This window comes from Mustela lutreola, chromosome 16, assembly GCF_030435805.1.
Source record: "Mustela lutreola isolate mMusLut2 chromosome 16, mMusLut2.pri, whole genome shotgun sequence".
NCBI lineage: Eukaryota > Metazoa > Chordata > Mammalia > Carnivora > Mustelidae > Mustela > Mustela lutreola.
In genome coordinates, this window is record NC_081305.1 from 29,886,496 (window position 1) to 29,911,370 (window position 24,875).

The 24,875-nt window shown below is 35.5% G+C and overlaps 1 protein-coding gene across 12 annotated transcripts in view; it reads right to left on the reverse strand.

The window, feature by feature from the left end:
* The window catches only part of CHD9 (chromodomain helicase DNA binding protein 9), a 225,627-nt gene that overhangs the window by 57,804 nt on the left and 142,948 nt on the right, over nt 1-24,875 (reverse strand). For all 12 annotated transcript variants that reach the window (XM_059152717.1, XM_059152723.1, XM_059152721.1 and 9 more), the window contains 11 exons: nt 21,832-21,918; nt 21,488-21,625; nt 18,251-18,372; nt 14,690-14,933; nt 10,620-10,796; nt 9,233-9,376; nt 8,858-9,113; nt 7,348-7,558; nt 5,116-5,311; nt 2,490-2,657; nt 1,607-1,786 (listed from right to left, as the gene is read on the reverse strand). In XM_059152717.1, coding sequence (XP_059008700.1) covers nt 1,607-1,786; nt 2,490-2,657; nt 5,116-5,311; nt 7,348-7,558; nt 8,858-9,113; nt 9,233-9,376; nt 10,620-10,796; nt 14,690-14,933; nt 18,251-18,372; nt 21,488-21,625; nt 21,832-21,918 — 1,923 coding nt within the window. The remainder of the gene's footprint in view (nt 1-1,606; nt 1,787-2,489; nt 2,658-5,115; nt 5,312-7,347; nt 7,559-8,857; nt 9,114-9,232; nt 9,377-10,619; nt 10,797-14,689; nt 14,934-18,250; nt 18,373-21,487; nt 21,626-21,831; nt 21,919-24,875) is intronic.

Below are 24,875 nucleotides of genomic sequence, written 5' to 3' on the forward strand. Positions count from 1 at the left end.
GCAACTCTCCTGGACACCTCCACCTGAATCCCCTGTAAGTGCCACAGATACAACAGCCTCCGGTATTTTGTTTTCTCCACATAAACTTCCTTCTCGTGAATTCTCTAGCTTACTTAATGATTCCATGACCCTCCATACTATTTGAGCCAGAAATCTTCAAGTCCCTTTGACTCCCCACTTCCATACATTTCTAACGGGTCATCAATTCCCGTTGATTCAAGTGGTGCTCCACTACCCTACTCACCCATCACCATATCCGATATAAGCCTCTTACCTGGTATCCTTGCCTCCAGTTCTTCTCCTTTCAAACTCATTCTCCACACTGCTGCTAGAGTTAAACTCCTCAACTGCATTCATTATGTCCATTTTCTGCTTGAAGGGATTTAAAAGCTTTTTAACTGCCTCAGGATCAAGTTCAAATTCCTCAAAATGGAATTTTTTTGAGCCCTTCACAATTTGGGTCTGACCTCCCTAATCCCTTCATTTTTATCTCCATTTAATTCACCCCGTGCACCTATAATGCCTGTACCATATTCCTTCAAATCTTACTTGTACTTTAGGAACACACGACTCATTTCTGTGACTCTCCCTGTAACACAGTGAAACTCACGCTTCCTTCAAGACTCAGCTCAGATGTGATTTTCTCTGCAAAGGCTTTCCTGAATCTCTGGCTCTTCTATTTTACGCAAAATTAATCATCTCCTTCTTTGCTTTTTTTCAGCAACTAGAATCCTTTCATTCTAGTATTCCCAGGATGTAGCAAGGTACCTGACACATGATTTCATTAGTTTGCTGATTGAATGCAAGAGAAAAGTTTTCACTAGAAGACTGGTATTACTTTGGGTGCAGTATCTACAGTACTTGCTCTAAAACAGAATTCTCCTAAAGATAAAGAGACTCTTCTGGAGTGAAAGTGGAGAGGAGGCTACAGAAAGGAAAGGAAGGGGAAAAGAGAAAACCTGTATGAACCACTGCAGGCGACAGAATTCTGTAATAAGAAACTCTTCAGATAAATACAAGATATAGGTTTACCCCATATCTCTTTATAAAAAAAAAGGGGGGGTGAATATAAAGGCAGTTAGTAAACTTTTGAAATGTTTTCCCAAAATAAGGTAGACTGTTATGAACACTTCCTTTCAAGACACAAATTTCGTTTTACCCTCCCCAAATTAGATTTAAGTATTTAAGATGAAATTAGAAATTCTTTCTCTTCTTTAAATACTTTAAATTATAGTCAGTTAATTTAAGATGAGTTAACCTCCTACACTATTACCCACATTTTGCTCTGGCTTCAGCATATATGTTCTTTAATTTCTAAATCTGGTTTTAAATGTTCTATTCTGATTAATGCATAGAACGATTTTTGGTTATTATACTTACTCCATTTCACTAGGATCAGAAGAATGCATGTGAAATTTGATATCAGAGGTCAGAAAAAAAAATGAAGGAAAAGAATATATAACCTTCTGCTTCTAAGCTAATTTACTTTATTTAAATATTAAGTATGTTTAATATATACTCTGCAAATAATTAATAGACTAAAAGAGGGAAATTTTTTAAATTGTCAACATTACGAGTATATTTATAAAATATCACTCACTGTTACCTTGGCAAATGTTGACCCACGTCCTTCTGACTCAATTGTTATAGTTTTTGTCCGACGTAGTAAAATCTGATCGATATCCTCCTCACAGAATTTAGAGCCTTCATCTTCTTCCTCCATAATGGCACCGTAAGCACCTCTTCGAAGCAGATCTTCTATTTCCTTTTTGGAAAGCTGTTGAATCTAAAGAGAAAATAATTTTGGTAACAGTATTATTATGCAGTTCCTAAAATGAGAAACCATCCCCCAAATTTTCCAAAATGTACACGGAGTCAAGTTTAAACTGCCTCTGGGGTTTATCATATATACAAGAGAGAATTCTCTGAAAGAACACATTGAAGCTGCTGACTTCTTTCTTATTATCTTTAAAGTAGTATTTGCCATGTGCCTCTAATAGCTTCAATTATGACAAAGTCTATGGGGCAGATAACCTCTGAAGGTTCTTTTTAGTACTAGCATTCTATAGCTGTTACAAGCACTAGATATAGGGTAACAATCTTGAGGGGAAAACATGCTCCCCAAAATCATATAAAACAAAACAAAGCCAATGCCAGTAGTCTGACACAAAAATTTGAAAAAGCTGTTTATAGAAATAATGCAGAAAAATTCACAAATTCTGTTTTGCTATGCCATGATACAAACATCCTAAAAGCAGAGCAAAGAAGTTCAGCCTTGAAAACATTCTTAGAATTCATGAGCACTGGAGCAATACAGACAGGACAGAATTCATAAGCATTAACTAAATACAGGTCTATTCTGAAATGCCTCCTTACATGAAAGTATTTTGCATTCAGTATGGATCAAAATTAAATGATATACTACCTGAAGTTAAAATTAAATGCAAGTAAGAACACAAACACTACAAGTGAAAAGAAAATATACATACACCACCAACATTACTTTCTCTTCCACTCATGCTCTGTAACACAGCCTTATCTAGACCCAGTTTCAGACTGGCTCGGTCAAACATCTCTCTCTCATATGAGTTACGAGTTACTAGTCGGTAGACTTTAACTGCTTTATTCTGACCAATTCTGTGGCAACGAGCTTGGGCCTATAAAAAATGAAGTTACAGATTCAGTTTACTTTACAAAGTAGCACAAAGGGGATTACACAAAAGGCATTTAACAATAAACTATCTCAATGGAATATAAAAGTATGGAAGAATTTTTAGAAACTCTTGCTATAGAATTAGCTATAACCTTTTTCTAGAAATTAAGGTAGTGCTTACTAAAATGAGAAATGATTTCATAATCAGCAGTAAGTTAAAATTTAAGCTTGTATTTCAGAGAATATAAATAAATCCATGAAGAATTAATGTTTTTAAAGAGGGTATCATCAAAATACCTTTAGACAGGAATGTAAACTGCTATGAACAGATTATTTTTAGCTGCTGACAACTCAACCTTTAAACTTAAAACATAACTCTGAATTTCTCGAGTTTTTTCTACTACATTATCAATAAACTTTTCAATACATTTTAGTTATGCTGGGTAATTTGGAGGGGGATAAAAACTTAAGGTGAGTATCTCCAGAGACATAATTTTACTTAAACAAGAAAAGAACTAATTACTTAATATGCATATGCATTGGAAGTAGAGACCTCGGAGATTATATAAGAACTTTATTTTTTTCAGAGACGGGGGAGAAAGTGAGAGAGAGAGAAAGGGGGGCAGGGGCAGGAGAGGGAGAGAAAGTCTTATGCAGGTTCCACATCAGCTTGGAGGCTGAGGCTCGACAACCCTGAGGTTATGATCTGAGCTGAAATCAAGAGTTGGACGCTTACCCATCTGAACCACCAAGTGCCCCAAGAACTTCTTATTTTATCTTGGGGTTCCACAAAACTTAAAATTTATGTTTTAAATTTAGACTCTAAAGGTTTCAAGGAATCAGTGGCTTTCTCACAAATTGCTAATCACCTTCCCATTATCTTCAGAAGACTAAATTATAATTTGTGGCTTTAAACTTACAGGTGGCATTGATGCTATACTCTGCTGACATCTTTATTCTATCATATACTCTTTGTATATGTATACTCAGAACTGTGGGTGAAGAACCTTGCTCCAGGTGTAGGGAAAGTATAAGAGGCCAAATTTTTCATTGGTCTATGAAGGCTAGATTTACATTAGCAGTAAGTACGAAAAAATCAAGTGAGAGGAAGAAATTGGGGAGTCTGATATAGTTTTTCCCGTTTCTCCTCAGGTTCTATCATGTGATTTTATTTTAGATTAACTTTTAGAACATCAAATGTGCTGTAGACTGTGTAAGTATAAACATGCATCCAAAAGGCAAAAAATTATAATTTGGGTTTCTCTTAGAGATTGGTAAACTACACCCTGTGGACCAAAATTGGCCTGCCAACTAAGAATGGCTTCTACGCTTTTAAGGGACCATAAACACAAATGACAAAGCACGTATGGCAGACTCCTTATGTAATCCACAAAAGCCTCAAATACTTGCTACCTGGCCTTTTACAGGAAGAGTTTGTCGCTGGTCTATTAATTTTGGATCTTTGATATTTTGAACTAGATTACATATAGTTACACAAATGAGAGGTTAAAACCTTATTTTTTATTGAGCTAGGTATATTCTCAGTAAAAATTTACCGTATTTGGTATTATAACAGCTTAAAGTAATAATATTAATACAACAAAGTCTACCATGAAAAATAAAAGAATTTCTTAATCTTTGTTCTCATATCTATCCCAGATGCTTATCTTCTACAAACTTTGATGCTATTTCATCACCCTACTAATATTAATACTCCTGTTTCTATGAGGTCCAAGTACTATCTTAACTTAGACATGTATCTTAAATTTTTACAGTATTTCATAAAAAGGCATAGTCTATTAGGTCTTAATTCTATGCAGATGATACTATATTGATAATTGAGAAGATAAAAGTAAGATAAGTGCTTATTTTTCAGAAAGAAAGATTCTGAAGTTTTTATTTATTATAAAGAACTTTTAAAAAAGGACTTATTTATTTATTTGGGAGAAAGGGAGGGAGAAAGGGAGGGAAGGGGAGAGAGAGAGAACGAGTGAGCGAGAGCACACACTTGTGCATGTGGGGCAAGGGAGGGGGCAGAGGGAGAGAGACACTCAAGTGGGTTCCACGTTGAGTGTAGAGCCCAAGGTAGGCCTCAATCTTTACCACCCTAAGATCAGCACCTGAGCTGAAACCAAGCAGACACTTAACCAACTGAGCCACCCAGGTGCCCCACAAAGAAGTCACTCTTAAAGCTTAGGCCTCTCTCAAATTTACATAATATACTTCAAACAAATATTGTACTCAAGTAGATAAACCTACTTAGAAGACACATAATCTAGATAAGTATATTTTCTTGTCATTAAATTAAAATTAAGATAATTTAATCTATTTGATTTGGCAGAAATATTCCTTAGGGAAACATACATGTTCGTTTGTTCAGAAAAAAACAAGAGGTTGAGGATCAAAAACAGTTCTAGGAATGAAAAAAGAAATTTAATTCTTTTGCCAAGCAATGTATTTACCTGCAGGTCATTCTGAGGATTCCAATCAGAATCAAAAATTATACACGTATCAGCAGCAGTTAGGTTGATGCCCAACCCACCAGCTCGGGTACACAGAAGGAAAACAAATCGATCTGAATCAGGTTTACTAAATCGATCTATAGCAGCTTGTCGAAGATTCCCTCTAACCCTTCCATCGATTCGCTCATATAAGTATCTATCAAATGAAATGTCATAAATTTAGTTAATGAATATAATGAAAATAAAGACACACTTTATCAAATGTAAAGTCAGTTTCCTTGCAACATTATGTTTACTATAAAATTAAGAGGCAATATCACCCCAACTAGTTTCTACGGTTTTATAATTCTCAGTGCTGGTGGTAGGGAGGAAACACAAGTAATATAAAGATACAAAATCTTTGCATTCCTCTTGTATAGGTAAAATGCCATCACAATGAATATCATTTTCAGAAGCTGGAATTAAACACACAAAAACTACCTTACTGACCTCATTATGATATAGTATATAATGACTTTTTTTTTTTAATAAAAAGCAAAGACTTTCATAGAAGTTCAAGAAGCCTACCAATGTTTCTCTGTCTCAATCATGTTAATCTCTCAAGATATACTTTATTATTTTTTTTTTTTTTAGATTTTATTTATTTGAAAGATCAAGAGAGAGCAAGAAAAAGTGCAAGCAGAGGGAGGGAGAAGCAGACTCCCGGTGAGCAGGAAGCAGGACCATGGGGCTAATCCCAGGACCCTGGGATCATGATGTGAGTTGAAGGCAGAGGTTTAACCCACTAAGCCACCCAGGCACCCATCTCAAGACATACTTGATTGTAAATTGTATCTACCAAGGGCGAACTGAAATACTAATATTTTTTTCAACTTTTTAAATAAGTACTTATTGAAAGGATTTGAAAATAGTAATAAGGCTTTTTGCCTCATTTAACAGATTTTCAAGATATTAACAATATTTGAAACATTAAGAATTTAGGTAAAAAACCCTGTTCTCTAGAACATTCTAAAACTTGCTGTAGAATGCCATTTCTTTAGAGTGAATTACTGTTAAGCAGTTAATTTTTAACTTCTTTTATCTTTCCTCATTTACATAAAATTCAGAAATGGACAGCCATTAATAAAATTAAAATATATAAAAATTTAGAAACTAGAAGAAGAATACACAGGATATTTGCCACACCTCTTCTGGTTCAAGATACTTCTTTACAAAAAGAATTTATTAGAGTCTCAGGAGGAGCTCACTGTTGTCTCCAGTACCTGTGAGATGGGGTGTGACTTCTAATAATGTGACATTAAAGATATTTGGGGTTTTCCATGAAGTTCATCTTTATTTTATGAAGTTCTTTGTATCAGGAAATCAAGAAAAAGTAAGAATAGGTATTTTTAGGAATACTGAAATTTTATCTTCCTTCTTACTTATGTGATATGAAGTTGGGAATAAAATACATTTTGGAATTAGACCAAAGAATAAAACACTGACACTAAAAACAGAACTAGAAATAAATGAAAAATAAAAATGAACTGCACAACTTCTGATAATCTAAATTACTACAGACCTTTACTTATATATAAGGGTCAAAACCAAAATCTAAAGTCACATCTTTAGATTCTCTTTCAGGGTCACATGTTGATATCTGACTGGAGCACTAACATTATGAGAAAATAACCCATGATGAATATCCTATTCATCTAGATGCTAGTTAGACAGTATTGAAGACTATCTTGCCATCGCGCACCAAAACAAAATCAAACCCCACATGAAACAAATGAGAAAAGACTGAAAGCATGAACAAGGGTCAAATGGTATACAGTGAGAGTCAAAGTGTAGCAAGTTCAGGTTCTCATTACAACAATGAAAGATGTGAAAAGGTACTGAACCTTTTTTAATTTTTGAAGACGGTTCATTTAAAGTGTCATTACTGTAAGATTTACATCAAGTAAGATGGACACTAATAAACCCATTCTTAAGTCAAAAAATACTTGTCAATTTACAAAGGTTTCTTCATCAATCTCCTTAGCCCCGCCTACTATTTGCAACATATGTAGGTTAGAGGAACACCTGACTCGTAATTGTAAACTACCTTTACTCAGATTTAAATGGGTTCTTACCTAGATAAAGAGCAATAGATGCATAAAGACAGATTACAGTACAATGATGCAAAATCCTGAATAGCATATCCTTCGTGTAATTCACAGTATAATTCAGTAGATGAATCCTATGCCTTACCTTTTATGAATGAGATAGTCCTCCAGGATGTCCAGGCAGCGTACCATCTGAGAGAAGATGAGCACTTTATGACCTCCGGCTTTCATTTTGGGAAGCAATTTATCAATAAGGACCAATTTACCAGCAGACTGGATCATTGCTTGAAGATGAAAATCAGAAGCAGCTGGATTATATGTATCTCTAAATTCTCCAAGTATTTTCTCCTCAGCACCTGCCAAAGAAACGTAAGAAGATAGCAACAGTGCACAGATACACACAACCCCTGGTTGCTTTCTTTTTAAAAAAATGGTTATTAGTGCTCCTCTGGGCTTCTGTAATACATTAAAACTTTCTGATGACAAGTATACTGTTTTCATTAGAATTATTTATGTTTGTGGCTAAACACCCATCAACACTAGACTATAATTCCACTGAGGATGTGGACAATGTCCTAGAGCAACTTTTGATCTCTCCACACCTCTGGCTTAATGCCCTATATAAATTTACGTTTGCTAAAAGTTTAATGAATGCTATTAGGGAAAGAATTAATGAAAGTGTGGTTCTAACCTACATGAGTGAACATGTATTTTTAAACAAACACCTCCTGTTTAAACACCAATAAAACAGTCATCCTCACGAAAGGGTGATCACAGTCAATCTGGATGTGTCTATGGGTATCCTGCTGGCCATCAAAACAAGGAAACAAGGGAAGTCAAGTTGTAGGTCTTTGTGATGCATTCTTCCTCAGACAGTCCAATCAGCACTAAAGGCTCTCTACCTTCCCTCCACCCATCTGGTCATTAAGTAATAGGATTGCAAGAGAGTGAGCTCCAGGGCTAAGAAACCACGGGTCCTGGATAAAGATGGAAATATATTCTCAGGAATGAGTGAAAAGATACACAGAGAGAACACTAGCAAAGAACCTAATAAGACCTTAAAAAGTAACATTACTATAGTCCAAAAGCTGAGACACTAACTGGAGACCTGGACTGGCTGGAAAGAGACCAGGGGGTGTGGGGGGAGGAGGAATCCGGAGGCCCAAAGGTAGACTCTGCTGTCTTTGCCCAGGAGGAGGATTCAACTGGAGAAGGATATCCAGTCCAGGTTAGACTGAATGCGAGTCCAGTTCCAGTAGGCTGGCATGCAACTGATCATGGGGTGCCCTCATTCTGAAACACCTGTACCCCCTCTCAGAGCACCAGAGTGGGGAGCTAGAGCATTGCTGCCTTTCCTTGTAACAGCCATTGCAGCATAGTAAGTTTTTTTTTTTAATTTTTAAAGATTTTATTTATTTACCTGACAGACAGAGATCACAAGTAGGCAGAGAGGCAAGCAGAGAGAGGAGGAAGCAGGCTCCCCGCTGAGCAGAGAGCCCGATGTGGGGCTCAATCCCAGGACACTGGGATCATGACCTGAACTGAAGGTAGAGGCTTTAACCCACTGAGCCACCCAGGTGCCTCCCGTAGTGGGTTTTTAAATTTTTTTTTTAATTCATGAGTATTTGTTCAAGGAAATAATCCTTTTTAGCTACCTTTAATAAGATACGGATGATTACAGCACTTCCTGAGCTCCATCATGGTATTGACCAAGTTAGGGACATTAGTCTGCCCTGCTCCTTTGGATAAAAATGAGAAGTTCTTCTCCAAAATAGCCCGGTAGTATTTCTTCTGAATGTTAGTAAGTTCCACTTCAATGATGGTTTCTTCCTTTGGTGCCAGCTTCTTTTCCACATCTTCTTTCAATCTTCTCAACATCATTGGCTTTAGAATAGCCTGAAGTTTCTGCACCTGCATAAGAAAAGGATGAAAAGATGTAAACACATATGCACATGCAGTTACAAACTCACATACACAATCACAGTGATAAGAGGGTTGATGGTCTTATTTACAAAGACCAATGAGGATACCTGCTCCTCTGTTTTCAGATCCCCAAATTCTTGCATAAATGTTGATTCAGAAGGAAACCTTAAAGGTTCCAGAAAGTGAAGAAGACTGAACAGTTCTTCTACTGTATTTTGGAGAGGTGTGCCAGTCAGAAGCACCTTGTGTTCCTACATAAATCAAGAATAATTCATGTCAAACACCACAGGACTAAAGTTATATGAAAACTGATATAGGTTATTAAATATTCAGTGTTTCAAAAGCAAGTATTTTTCTAACTCAATTTTTAAGAGTCAATTCAAAATACATCTCTACTTAAGAATCTTCATTAATTTACTTTCTTAATCACCTTTTAAAAACTCTGTATCATTCTTGTAATACTTGACTTAGCATGCTATTTTTACCTATTCAAGAATGCTTTTAAGAGAAAGGTTCTAAATAATTAAGCATATTTTAGATTTTCTCAAAGAAACAGGCCTGAAAAAGAACAAAGAAGGTATTTGTTTCTTTTGTACTCAACAATTCTTGATATGGCAATTTGTATACAAAATGGTTCTCATTCTTTATAATTTGGTTAATCATCACTTGACTTTTCACACAAGGACAATTCTCAAATCATTAAGGCTATAATGTAACACTATGAAGAGCTGATTGGAATATGCTTTTACACTAGACTTGTATTATACCTTACATATAAAAGTAATAGAAATAAATATTTTTGATGATAGTATAAATTATCATTTAAAATTTAATAATATCTCTAAATATTTCTAAATATCTATCTATATATCTAAATATTCTAAATATCTCATATAAATATCTCTAAATATTTATTCTAAATATCTCTAAATATTTAACAATATCTCTAAATATTAAAAAATAAATTAATAAAATCTCTAAATTTCTATATGTATGTGTGTATATGCATATGTATGTATATACTGGCAAAAGTTTAGTTTAGAAAGATACACATCAGTCTGTAAATCCTGGAGTGGGCAGTGGAACTGGGGATGGGCATCAATAGAAAGGAAGTAAAAAAGGGTGCTTCCATGTTCTATGGAATGTAGTTCTGCATACTGGAGTTATTTGTTCAAGTGTTCATTACTAATTCTGTCATTGTAATTAAATGAAACTATTAAAAATGCAAAAGACTAATTTGGAATAAGCAAACACACTAGTAAGAAGACTTTCAAAAATCTCATTTATTAATTATAACCAACATATGCAGAGCATATGGAATTTTTTTCCTTAGTAATTAAAACAAAAGAAAATGCAACAAAACTCAAAGATAAAATTCAGATAGATATATACTCTAAAAAGGAGTGAGTTTAATATTAGCTCTCTGTCTCTATCTGACCTTTCACCATGTAGCTAAGAAACTGCACTAAGTAATAATAATGGTAAGTTACTTACCAGATTCATGAGTTTCAGACCTTCTAGAAGTTTACAATTTTTATTTTTTAACCTATGTGCTTCATCAATAATCACACATCGCCATTCAATTGCATTAAGTTCTCCACAGCCACCAAGAATCATTTCAAAAGTGGTGATGATGGCTTGGAATCTGTAAGCTCCTCGAATGATACGCCCCTAGAAATTTATTATCAAATACAATAATTTGCTAGAATGTCTTCATCACAATTTTTAATTCCTGTCAAATAGCATAAAAATACATCTAATGACATCTGCTATAAAACATTTTCCACTTGAATTTTTATATATGCACACATGCCCTTTAAATGAAGGATTTTAATGTTAAAACTGTATGAAATTGTAGTGTTTTCAAGAATGTAAAAAATTGTGCCAACACAATTATTTAATTTATAATTATATTCAAATAAGTATTCTCTGATAAAGTGTTATAAATATTAGGTGTTATAGTAACAATTTCAGATCAAGAAAGAAATGACCATTACAAAATTTGGACAATGAAATTTCAGTTTTAGTGTTTATTACTTATATCCGTGAGTTTACACATACAATAGCAAATCAATAGTTACTATCAAAATTAGCCACCTGAGTAGTTTATTTATCAAATATTTATTGAGTGTCTATGTGCCAGAACCTGTTATAGATGCTGGAGATAATAGTAAACAAAACAGACAAAAATAATTATCCAAGGAGAACTTATAGTCCAATGATTCAAATGTAGGACATAGTCGATAAGAAAAAAAAGCAAACTAAAAAAAAAGTCAGAAAGTGATAGAGCTGCGGATTAAAATAAAACAGGGATGAAGAATAAGTATGGGGTCAAAGGTGATCACTGAAATTTTATGGATTGGCTGGGAAGCCATGACTGAGAGGTGACTTTGGAACAAAGTCCTGAAGATGAGAGAGATCCGGAAGATCCAGGTGATACCTAGAGATCTAAGGCAGAGAATATTCTTGGAAGAAGTATCAAGTGTGAAGGCCCTAAAGTGGAAGTATCTGTGGCAATCTTCGCATGATAAGAATGCTAGAGAGGTTGAAACCCATGGAGTGTGGAGGGATGAAGCTGTACTGGGACTTGAAAGTGTGCCAAGGATTGGCTCCTTCTCTGTGCAAGAAGCTACTGGGGCGTTGTGAGACAAGAAGTGCTATGATTATAGTCCCTTGCATTGCTGTAGTAAAAATTGTCGTGAAGAGGCCAAGGACAGATCATAGAGGCCAGTTAAGGGACTGTCATAGTAATCCAAGCAAGAGATCATCATTGGAAGCCATGAGAAGTATTCAGTTCTGAATGCATTTTAAAGGCAGAGACAATAGGATTTGCTAACCGATAGGTGTAGAGTGAGATAAAAAGAGGATTCAAGCTTAACTGTAAAATTTTTTCATCTTGAACAATTAAGGTGGTGTTGCTACTTACTTACAATGAGAAAATTCAGGATTCTGGACATGTTGTGTTTGAGTCAGTTAGTGGACATCCAAGTGGAACAGCTGAATAGGCATTTGGAGAGGACTTTGGAATTCAGGAAAGAAGTCAGAGTTGGTGGTAAGACTTGGGAAGTTTCTAGCAGTATAGCTGGTACTCAAATTATGTGACTGAATGAAACCTCTGATGGAATGAGTATGGATATAAGAGAGTCTGAAGATTGAGCCCTGGGGTCACCCCCAAGTTTAGATAGGGAAGATAAGAAGGGAGCTTCAGAAGGAATAAGTGGTGATATAGGACAGTATGAAGTCCTAGAATCCAAGCCAAGAGAATATTTAAATGGGACTGAAAACTGTAAATTATCATGGACTACGAGAAATGAAGGGTTAAGAAAGATCATGTATTCTGATTTAGAGTTTAATTCCTACTAACTTAATTAGATTAATTCATATTGATTATATACAATGGCCATTACATTGAATAATAGATCCAGCAGAATACTATTAAAAAAGGCATAAAGTGTATGTCTAGGCCATTTATACAGTTCTAACAACTGGGGACAGGATGCATTCAGTTAAAGTGATATCACAATGTTTAAGAACAAAGGTTTTTGATTCTAAGTAATCCCAGTTTCGCCAGGATTTTGGAGGAAACCACATAACTTTTTACCTCAGTTTCCTCATTTGTAAATGGGGCTGATGTTATTACCTATTTACAAGGTATACATTACAAAGATTAAAGGAAATACATATCTAAAATATCTGGCATACTGCCTGGCACATGGTAAATACTCAATAAATGTGATTATTAGTGTTATTATCTTTACTTTTTTCAGGACAATTCAGAAAAATCTTAGCGTAATTTTACTACTGCTATGATATCAGGCTATTTAATAACTTGAAAAAGCAGAAGTTAAATATTCAATTAATTAATTTATATTAAAATTACATGAAAGAGTTAACTCCAAGTTAAATATGTATCCAAAGCACAGATCTATTTAGAGGAGACATTTTTTACCTTTTTAAATTTTAAACCTGTCAGATAGTATTCTTCTAGAGTATATAACATTTACCACAAAATATAATATTTAATATATACTATTCAGTTTTTAACCCATTAAGAATCTTTTAGCTTTTTGACTATTGTGTTTATACCAAAATCATATGAGACATATATTAAAACTATAACCCTTTTAAACACTCAAAATCCCAATATTTTAATCATACCTTCTGTAAAAAATGAGATTGAACTAAGTCGATCATAATCATTTTTATGATCACCACACAGCTCTTAAATTCTACAGATGTATGACTGAGAAGAATAAAACACTATGGAAGGATATCAAACTATAATCTGAGATGTCAGAGGCTTGAAAGGTACAAAGGTGATAGTTAAAATAAAACTGAGGAATAACTAAAGGGTTATATAGATGCTTAATTTCATAGGAATGTAGTTGTTTCAACCATAAAGTAAGAGGGACTAAATCAATTAATTCATCCATTTTCCATTCTGAATAGGTAGAAAATCAATTACAACTGGGAAGAAAAGTAGTACAAGGCTAGGCACATTAACTTACTTCAACCTGCATCATATCACATGATGCTATCACATCAGATGTTATAATGATCCTTATAAAACAAAAGAATTAGTGAAAGAAAAATAAAGTATTAAGGTGCCACTGAAGCCAAATGTTAGGCAATAAACCTATTCCAATTAAAGAGTATAACTTTGTGTGAACTGTGTTTTTATTAATCTTGTTCATTATTTCTTAATAAAATTCTTAATTTAAGAGTCCTATTTAACTGCTCAAAACTGCAACTGGCACTTAATGCTTTCTAGATTTTAACTTTCTGCTAGAAAATTTTTTATTATAATGATATCCCTTAATTTTATGATGTGTGTATTTAGCTGAAAAATAAGAAATCTTCTACTAAGCTTCCTACTGAAGAGGCCAAAGTAAAATGGAAAATGTGCCTTCCGGATACAGAGGAGAAGAAAACCACCCTATCACCAGAGCACTGGAGTAATCAATCCAAAGGGGGAAAACAACAGAGAGGTATGCTTGTATCTGCATACAAAACAAACAAACCAAACTTTAAGATGTGTCTAAAATCAAAATCCTTTGAACATGAAAGAGAACCTACGGTTTCATCTCAAGAGGCATTTAAACCCATGGTGTTCACTGAAGATTTGAATTTTAAAAATGGAGGGAGAAAATTGGAGTCTGATTAAAGAGACAGGTAGTATTCTAAAAAATAAATTTAATGTGTGTTTTTTTTTTTAAAGCAGTTAGTAAAACAATTATTCTAGTTGAAAAATTTCTAGTTGAAAAATTAGGGATACAATCAAATTAGTACATTTGTATAAATCAGCATACTAGATAGTGAACCAGAACATGATCCTAATTCCTTGTCCCTGTTCTCTTGAGCTACTCAAGTTTATTGTAGAATAAAGATGATTAATAAAGAGACTGAACTAAGATAGAATAAAGATGATTAATAAAGAGACTGAACTAAGATATACATAGGCAAATAAAATTCATTCCAAATTTGAAAATAATGAATGCGTAATAATTGGCTTTGAATTTCAAACTTGGCCTTTCAAACAACAAACAAAATCACCAGTAACACACCTGTGAGTCCCTGAAGTACATCTCATATTGCTGTATCATCTGTCTGCTAATCAGGCTCCCATGATAAACCACAACATTAATATCAGTCCACGTACGAAATTCTCTCTCCCAGTTTGCAATAGTAGAAAGCGGAGCAATAATCAGGAAAGGTCCTCTTATACCAGTCAGAAGGATTTCGTAGAGGAATGTAATTGATTGAATGGTTTTGCCAAGACCCATTTCATCTGCTAAAATGCAGTTTCGTCTGAAATAAACAAATATATTATCCATGTATACAGTGGGTTTTTCTGTACACTATAACATTTTTAATGATAAATATATAAAAATAATCAAAGATCAAGTTAAATACTTGCATTTATAAAAACATAAAAATTGCTGAAGTGTAGACGAGGCAAATCCTTTTGTAAATATATGAAACTGTAATCTCATTATAATCCCGCAAAGGGAAAACTATAGATTTCTGTAGCTCCAAAACAAAGATAACACCTGTTAGAGGTATGATTTTGTTAAAGAATGGCAGGAGTAAGACAAACTAAATATATTATTTATTCAGGAAGCATTGATTAAATACCTTCTCTATCTCAGGGACAGTATGAGAAGATGGGATACAAAAGAAACAGAACATGTTCTCTGCCTTCCAGGGGCTTGTATCTATTAGAGAAGCAGACATGCACATAGTGAATAAAAATCATACAGTGTCCTATCATGGAAGCACAAACAAAGCACTGGTTTTCAACTCTGGCTGTGCATTAGAAGAGCCTAAAAGCCTGAAGGAAACACAGATAACCAGGGCTCTCCCCTACACATTATGGAGTAGGACAAAGCAGCTATAATTTTTTTTTTTAAAGTTCCACAAATGATTATAATATAGGCCCAGTTGAGGACCCTCAGGGTTAAGTTTATTAAAGAAGCTCAGAGGAGTTAAGTGTCCAACTCTGGCAAAAAGAGATGGTAGGAAAGGCGATCTCTTTCAGGGAAGAGGTCAGTCATAGGTAGGATTTTGCCAGAGAGCACAGCAAAGGAGCAGAGGTGTAAAGAACACGATCAACTGGGAGACCACAAACGTGGTTTTGAGACAAGGGTAAAAGGGTTTTGATACGAAGAGGTCACAATAAAGAACGCTGGACATCATTCTGTTATGCAATGGGAGTCACTTAAATTTTTAAAGAAACCCAACGCAATCGCGTTTGTACTCTGAGGTTCACTCTGGCTCTACTGTGGATATTAGAAGGTGAAGTGAGTAGAAGCTGAACACTGAGTGGGAAAGTTAACTGCAGTAACACAGGGAACAATGGTGGGCACTTGGACTAAGAGAGAGGGGACCAGGAGGAGAGAATGGATTCCAAAGTTAACTATGACTGAGAATGATTTGGACTTAGTGACCAACCAGATATATGGGTTATTGGATGACAGCCAGATTTCAGTCTTGTTGACTAAATGAATCATGTTATTTACTTATTATTATTATTATTATTTTTTTTTTGGTAGGCTCCATGCCAATGTGGCACTTGAACTCATGACCCTAAGATCAAGAGCTGCATGCTCTACTGACCAAGTCAGTCAGGGGCCCCTTTTGTATTTGAAATACAAAATATGTTGGAAGAACAAGTTTGGTACAGAGGAAAGGGGAAACGAAAAGGTTAATTTTGAATTTTGTGTTGATAAAAGAACAGTGAGATAGACTGTAAAGTAGCAAGAGGCAAACAGAAATATGGGCTTGGAGTTCAAGTTAGAGATATCTCAAGTTAGAGATAAAGATACAGACCATTAGGATGTTATTGATAAATGAAGGCACAGGCTGTGTAGAGTATGGCTTAGGATGAACAAAACTGTACTACAAGGAAAGAGCAAAAGAGCACTGTTAGGAGGAAAATGCAACACTGAAAGGGCAAGCAGAGGAAGGGAAACCAGCAGATCTCCAAGTCACAGGGTCTGGAGAAAGTCCCGCGGTGGAAGCTGCTGGGGGTGAGAACAGGGGAAGGTTTGCAGGAGCTACCACAACCCAAAGCAGCAGGGACAAAGCAAACTAGGGGTGAAAACTACCCCTTGGATTGGGAAGTTACACGTTTCAAAGACAAATTATCACATCGAAGCAAAAGGTTTAAAGCGAGCTGGCGATGAGGAAGCTCCTGTTGGCTTTCTTCCACGAAACTACTGATGGCTCAAGGGCGCTAGAAGGAAAAACAGAACCAACAAGAGAAGGCTTATCCTTTTCTTTCTTGCATTTTTATGAAAGGTTTGACCCAGATTTGTTTGCAGAGTGAAGGGACAGCACTAGTCTTGGGAAGGCTTGAAGGTGTAAGAGTGCAGGAGGACAGCTGATGGAGTGAGGCTCTGAGAAACCTGGCTGTGCGGCACGTCAGAACAGAGGTGTGGATGAGTCTTGGCTGTGGAGGCACCTTTTAACTTCTGGCACATGAGAACAGCTAAGAAAAGCTACGAATGGAGATACGTTTGTTGGCCTGGCTGTGAGGGCAGGCAAGAACTTGAACAAGCTCACCTACGGGCCCTGGGCTTCTCTATGGACCAGTCGCGTTGGGGTGAAGAGAGTAGGGTTGTGACAGATGGCCTGAGGAAAGTGCTGGAAGTTTAAAACAAGCAATGTGGGCAATGAGGAAGGGCAGCAACGAGGGGATTCAAGCAAAACATATTTTGCCTGGAAGGATCTCTTAGGAAAAATGATGGTTAACATTTAGAAAATATAAACATTTAGAAAATGATGGTTAACATTTAGAAAATATAAACATTTAGAAAATACGAGCTCTAGAGGAAAGAGCTCAGTGTGGAGTTAACAGGTCCCCCAACTCCACATGAGTGAGTCTCAGGACTCACAATTACTGAGTGCAACGACTCAGAAGAATCATGTGAGAAGTAAAAACAAGGAAGAATGATTCTGAATAAAAAGTGTCATCAAACTGTCCTGTTATTACTCATCACAATGCCTTTGCTTGCTCTCTTGTATATGCCATTATACTTTCCAAATCATGGGTCCATTTTTCACTTCTTTTGCAATTATCTTCTCATTGTAAAAAAGTGAGCTAATGTTCCACCCAGCATTTTGAACTTGGAAAATAAACAATTAATAGAAAGCATAAATTCATTACTAGGTTCTTATATTTTGATTTCTATTCCTCATCAACTGCTGATAATCTGCTTCTCTAAAGACTTAAATAATAGACCTACTTAATTCTTACTGATATAATTGCTCACACTTTACTAACTAGATTCAATTACTGGCAGACAGCAGTATAAGCTGATAAGTTGAAAAATAACCCATAACATAACAAATGTTTTATGATGGTGAGAAAGGCATTTCAAATTTTACTATTAATCATCTTATCAACTTTCTTCTATTCTGACTGGCATACATTTAAGTGAAGCAATTTAAGTCAAAATCCTAAATTATAATTTACACATCTTCCTGAGATAACCTCACTTTCAATAATAAAGACTCCATGACAGTAATAATATAGCAACACCAGTAACTATTTTACTTAACATATTTTGACACATACTAAAAAAACAACACATTAACTTTTTTTCTGTTGGTACACTACATACCTATTGTACCAATTGAACAAGAGCCAGTTGAGTCCTTCCAGTTGATATTCCCTGAGTTGATTGCCATTTTTATAGTCCCTGGATTGATCAATTTTTTTCCAAATATTAGCAGGAGGACGATCCTTTGTGGGAAAACAAAGAATGGTGTATTCCAGATTTTCTAATCTTGCACAAACCTCATACACAGTAAAAACATTGCTTTTAAAATAATTATAGAAGCATAAAATTATACAGTGTTATGGTGAAATATTACAAATGTCTAAAGACCACATTAGTTCTCCACAAATTCTTCCAGAAAATTGAAGAAGATAGCATGTTCCAACTCATTCCACGAAGCCCAGGCACTAAAATAAAAGATATTACCAACACAAAACAACAAAACAAAACAAAACAAAACAAAAAACCCACTATACACCAATATCCTTGGTATCATGACCAAGTAGATTTTCCCCAGGAATGGAAGGTGGTTTTATCCACAATATGGTACTAGAACAATTGGATACCCATAAGCAAAAAATGAACTTTGATTCATATATGTACTATATACAAAAATTAACTCAAAATTCATTATAGACCTAAACGTTACCTAAAACTAAAAAAACTTCTGGCAAAGATTTCTTAGCTATAGCACCAAAAGTATGATCCATAAGGAAAAGACAGATAAACCGGACTTCATCAAAATTAGAAACTTTTGTTCTTTCACACTGTTAATATAGTGAAACTACATGTCGCAGACTTGGAGAAAACATTTGCAAATCATATATCTGATAAAGGACTTGCATCTAGAACATACAAATAATTCTTAGAGCTCAATAATAAGAAAGCAAACAAGCCAATAAAAAATAGGTAAAATATATGAACTGGCACCTTATTAAAGAAGATATACTAATGGCAAATAAGCACATGAAAAGATTCTCAACATCATTAATCAGTAGGTAATGTAAATGAAAATCACAATGTCATACCAATATCACAATGTCATACCATTATATATATACTAGAATTGCTAAGATTAAAAACACTGTTCCAGGGGCGCCTGGGTGGCTCAGTGGGTTAAAGCCTCTGCCTTCGGCTCAGGTCATGATCCCAGGGTTCTGGGATCGAGCCCCACGTTGGGCTCTCTGCTCCGCAGGGAACCTGCTTTCTCCCCTCTCTCTCTCTGCCTGCCTCTCTGCCTACTTGTGATTTCTCTCTCTCTGTCAAATAAATAAAATCTTTAAAAAAACAACAACAACAACAACTCTGTTCCAAGTGCTGACAAGGATGTGAAGTAATTAGCACTCTTACACAAGGCTGTTGGGAACGTAATATGGTATGACCAATTGGAAAAAGCTCGGTAGTTTCTTAAAAAATAAAACATATACCTAACATATAATCCAGCCATTTAACTCATAGCTATTTACCGAAAAATGAAAGCACATGACTAGACCAAGACTTGTACACTAATGTTCATAATAACTTTGTTTATCCATTCACCTGTTGATGAATACTTATACTGGCTATCAGAAAAAGTTATTATGGGGGAGCCTGGGTGGCTCAGTTGGTTAAATGTCTGGCTTTGGCTCAGGTCATGATTCTAGGATCTTGGATCAAGTCCTGCATTGGGCTCCACGCTCAGTGGAGAGCCTGCTTCTCCTTCTCCCTTTGCTGGTTTCCCTGCTTGTGCACTCTCTGTCAAATAAATAAAATCTTTTTTTAAAAAGCCCCCTCAAAACCAAAATATGACTTACTTCATGAACAATTCTAATTCATTCCTTCTCTTCTGTTGCACCTCCACATTTTTCATGGCAGTTTTTCCTTACTCTGATGCTAATGGAAAAGTCAAGTGCTCCTGCCTTTTCATGTATAAATTCCCTCTTTAGTGAAATAAGAAATTTCTATGACCAAATTACTTTTGAAAAAGGATGGGACAAAATATTCAATAAAATCATAATAGGTCTCCTCATGGTAAATTTCTTTGGTTGGCTCCCCAAAACTGAATTCATATGACAATAATCCTATGTTTTAGGATTGAAAGTAAATAATTTTAGGAATTGAAAATAAAACATTAATTATCAACAATAGCACAACTTGCCATAGCCTTTTAAAATTCTATAGTTTCTGTACTAGAAAAGTTAATAATCTACTTTTTATTTTTTTAAAAATATTTTTAAGGATTTATTTATTTATTATTTGTCAGAGAGAGAGAGAGAGAGGTGGGGAAGAGAGGGCATAAACAGGGGGAGAGGTGGGCAGAGGGAGAAGTAGGCTCCCCACTGAGCAAAGAGCCTGATGTGGGACTTGATCCAAGGACCCTGGGATCATGGCCTGAGCCAAAGGCAGATGCTTAACTGACCAAGCTACTCAGGTGTCGCATACTTTTTATTTTTTGACCAGGGAAAAGATATGCATGTAGTCAATAATTAAAAAAATAAAAATCAACATACTGAATTTATGTAGGCTTTCAATAATATTCCATATAAAAAGGTTCTTTTAAAATAAAGCTACTATGGGGGCGCCTGGATGGGTCAGTGGGTTAAGCCTCTGCCTTTGGCTCAGGTCATGATCTCAGGGTCCTGGGATGGTGCCCCGCATCAAGCTCTCTGCTCACAGGGGAGCCTGCTTCCCCCTCCCTCTCTGCATGCCTCTCTGCCTACTTGTGATCTCTCTTTGTCAAAAAAATTAAAATAAAATAAGAGTACTATGGAAGGAGATGAACTGTAACTATTTAGTTATGGAGAATTAACTGGTTTTTAGAAAAGTAGGAAAAGGTGGGTATAATAAGGATTTTTCCTTATTATAGAGATAAGAGAATTAATTAACTCCAACTTGAGCTGAAACTGGTATTTTTGATATTTTTATACATGACCTGAGAGAAACAGTAGTGGGAAACTCTTAAATTCAGAGATGAGACAGAAGCATTTGGAACTTGCCGAGGGAAATTTGAAGGAAATACTCATCAAAATCATAAATGCACATATGCTCTGACTAAGTGATTACACTTCTGATTTGTCTTACAGAGGCTTGTACACATGGGTTCAATGTTCAATGCAGGATTGTTTATGAGAGCAAAAAACTGGAACACAAGCTAATGGAGGAATAGTCAAATTAACATACATAAGATACTATGCGGCAATTTTTAAAGTAAGGTATTCATTGTACAGCAAAATCACAATTAAAAATGCAAAGATTACATTAAACCTGCTGAATACGAGAAGTGCTAAGATTTTATGAAGTTGTCTAAGACATGATTCTTACCAAATGTCTTGTGTCAGGCCTTGAAGCTTGTAACTGTTCAAACTCTTCTATTTTTGCAAGATCTACGTCTTCTTTTAGTTCCCATGTACTATCTTCGTATGGTAATGAGCACCACTTTACTAAGTAGTAAATAACAGGCTGTAAAAAAAATTTATTTTTTCGTTTTACTATTTTGAAAAAGAGTACTTAAAAACAGTTTAAATATACTTAACCTACATCAATAAAAACCAATGAAACATTTTTCAGTGTTTTTAAGGTCATTGATTTTTAAAAAGGAGTAAGTTTTAATATTTGGAAAGTTTGAGGTTCTTCCTAATTAAAAAATTTTTCCCCTAAATATTTACCTCACCAGTATCTTTATCTTCACAAAAAGAGACTTCTAATACTCTGTCTACTTCAACGTAGTCTGGGTTAAATGGTTCCTCTTCCATCTAAAATTAAAAAGTTAACTTAAGTGATAATTGACAAAGAAGTAGAAAGATAAAAGTGAAATAAACAAATTTACTAGCTATTTTCTAGAACAAGCAGAAGTTTGATTTCGATTAGGTTTTCAATAAGTGACTCACTTCCCTTTTAATTTTCAAAAGATATCTAGGATACTTTGTCTATATGATGAATCATCACGTTATGTGTAATAAAACCAACTGAATAACACTATGAAATAAGATACCTCAGACAAGTGACTTCCTCTCGAAGATACATTCTTTAAAATTGTCCTAGAAGAGCCTCTGCACCTTTCTTGTGCCACTTTCTTCAGGTCTATGCATTGAAGACCAATCACTCCACCTCATCTCTCAGCTGCATCATTATTTTTTTTTAAATTAATTTATTTATTTGAGAGGGAGAGAAAGCATGAACAGGGTGAGGGGCAGAAGGAAGGGGGAAAGCAGACTCCCTGCTGAGCAGGGAGCCCAATGTGGGAGTCAATCCTGGAGTTCCAGGATCACGACCTGGCCGAAGGCAGATATTCAACCGACTGAGCCATCCAGGAGTCCCTCTATCAAACACTATCAACTGATGACTCTTGGGCTCAGGACCCAGTTACTCCAGTGGATGTCAACTCTATCTGAGCTACCTCAAACTGCACTCATTTACTCTTCAACCTTTGCTTCTTTCCTATAGTTTCCTACTAGGTTAACGGTAACACGGCACCCCTTCCACACTTTCCCAGTTACACAAGTCAGAAATGCAGAAGTCAGCTCAGAGTCCTTCTCTCTCTCTCTTTTTTAATCTTCCACATCCAGTAAGTCATCAATTCTTACAGATTCTGTCTTCAACTACAACTCAAAGTGGTTCCTCCTTCCTCTTTCTCACTGCTTCATCACTTCTTACTTGGATCTCAACAACCGCCTAATTTTCAACTACCTTCCTGCCTCCCTTTAGTCCATTCTCATAATGACCCTAGGGTGATGTTTCTCAAATATAAATCTTATCTATTCCGCTGCTTCAAATCCTTCACTGACCCTCCCTTGTTTGGGGATCAGGCCCACATTGGTTTTGAGGATCCTACCTTGTCCTCCAGCCTCATCTCCTATCATTGGCACTGGTACGCCCCAGATTTCATGCTTTCAAAGTACAAAAACACATGCTTTTCAAATTCCATGTTATGACACACCTCCATGTTTTTATACTCCTCCTTCTCTCTTCTGAACAGACTGCTGTTCCTTCTCTTGTCTCCCTGGCTGCTTATTATTCCTTCCTGAACGCCTCACTTTCAATAGCCAGCCTTCTTGGCTATCTCTGCTGTCTCTCCTCCTCTGCTTAACCTCTAAATACTGTAGAGCTTCACAGTTCTGTCTTTAATTCTGTTCACTGTCTCAAATCCTTCCTGAACGACAGTATCATCTCAGGATCTCTTGATAACTGCCCAACATCAGAATGGTAACCAGGTACTTTAAGACAATCTGCATAGCTCCAATTTACATTGTACCAGAGTCAAGTAAAAACTTAAGTCTTTAAATTTTTGGCCTCCGAACACCCATAAACTGAGTAGGTCATCAAATTTTTTCAAGGAGATTTTATAACTACAAAGGAAGTAACCATAACTTCATGGTGAAAAAATCTGCCAGAAACCACCATAATCGAGTGAGTAAAGTTACCACCACAGGTAATGGGGCAAACAGATAGCACTCTCCTCCTCCTTCAGTGAGAAGGGTACAGCATCATTTCTGTGGTGGTCTTTTATTTTTAAAATATTTTAATTCCAGTGTAGTTATCATTCAGTGTTATATTAGTTTTGGGTGTACAATAGAGTGATGGTCTTTTAAAAAAATGCATGACTTGAATCCTGAGGCAACATTAGACAAGCCCAAATTGAGGGACATTCTACAAAATAAACCACTTATACTCTTTATTAAAAAATGTCCAAGTAATGAAACACAAAGAAGACTGACAAACAGAGACATGACAACTAAATTCAACATATGATGCTGGATTGGATTCTGGACCACCATAAACACAAAAACACTTTTTTTTGCTATAAAAAGTGGAACAATTAGTGAAATATGAATAAGGTTGGTCTACAGATGAGCTAATACTATCTCAGTGTTAATTATACCATTATTATGTGACAGAATTTTTTAAAAAATTAAATACTGAATTATTTGCAATTTACATTCAAATGGTTTAGAAAAGAAATGTATGTGCATGGGACGGGGAGAGAGAGAGAGAGGAGGACAGAGGCAGAGGGAGAACAAAGCCGACATGGTAAAATATTAACATTAAGGGAATCTTATCAAAATATACGTAGGAAAATAAAACATACAGCATAGGGAATATAGTCAGTGGTATTGTAATAGTGCTGTATGGTGACAGATGGCAGTTAGACTTGTGCTGAGCATAGTATAAGACACAGACTAGGAGAATCACTAGGTTGTACACCTGAAACTAATTTAACACTGTGTGTCAAGGATAGTGAAATACGCACCCCCCCACACACAAATGGGAATTCATTGTACTATTTTCGCAACTTAGATTTTTCAAAATAAAAACTCAAAAAGCTCTTCAAATTAAAACATCAAAAAATTTAGATGAATCTAAAATTGCTCTAAAACAAGCCTATTAAAAGAAAAAAGAGAAAAATTTAGAGCAGGAAAGGACATCAAAGTAATTGGTGAGGCCTTTAAAATGAATTATGCCTATGATGATTTGTTCATACATGCACAAACCTGGCACAGAAAATATGTAATGTATCTCACGTTCTGAAAAATCTCAAGTTTCCATTCATTTGCTATATTACCATTTCCATTACTTGGGTAACTTTGCTGATACAATTCTTGAGATATTAACCCACTCATATTTAACTCTAAGTACTGAAATACATGCTAATTTAAAAATACAAGAGTTATCTACCACTCTGAATTATCACTGTGCCTGTTTCAGCTAGTTT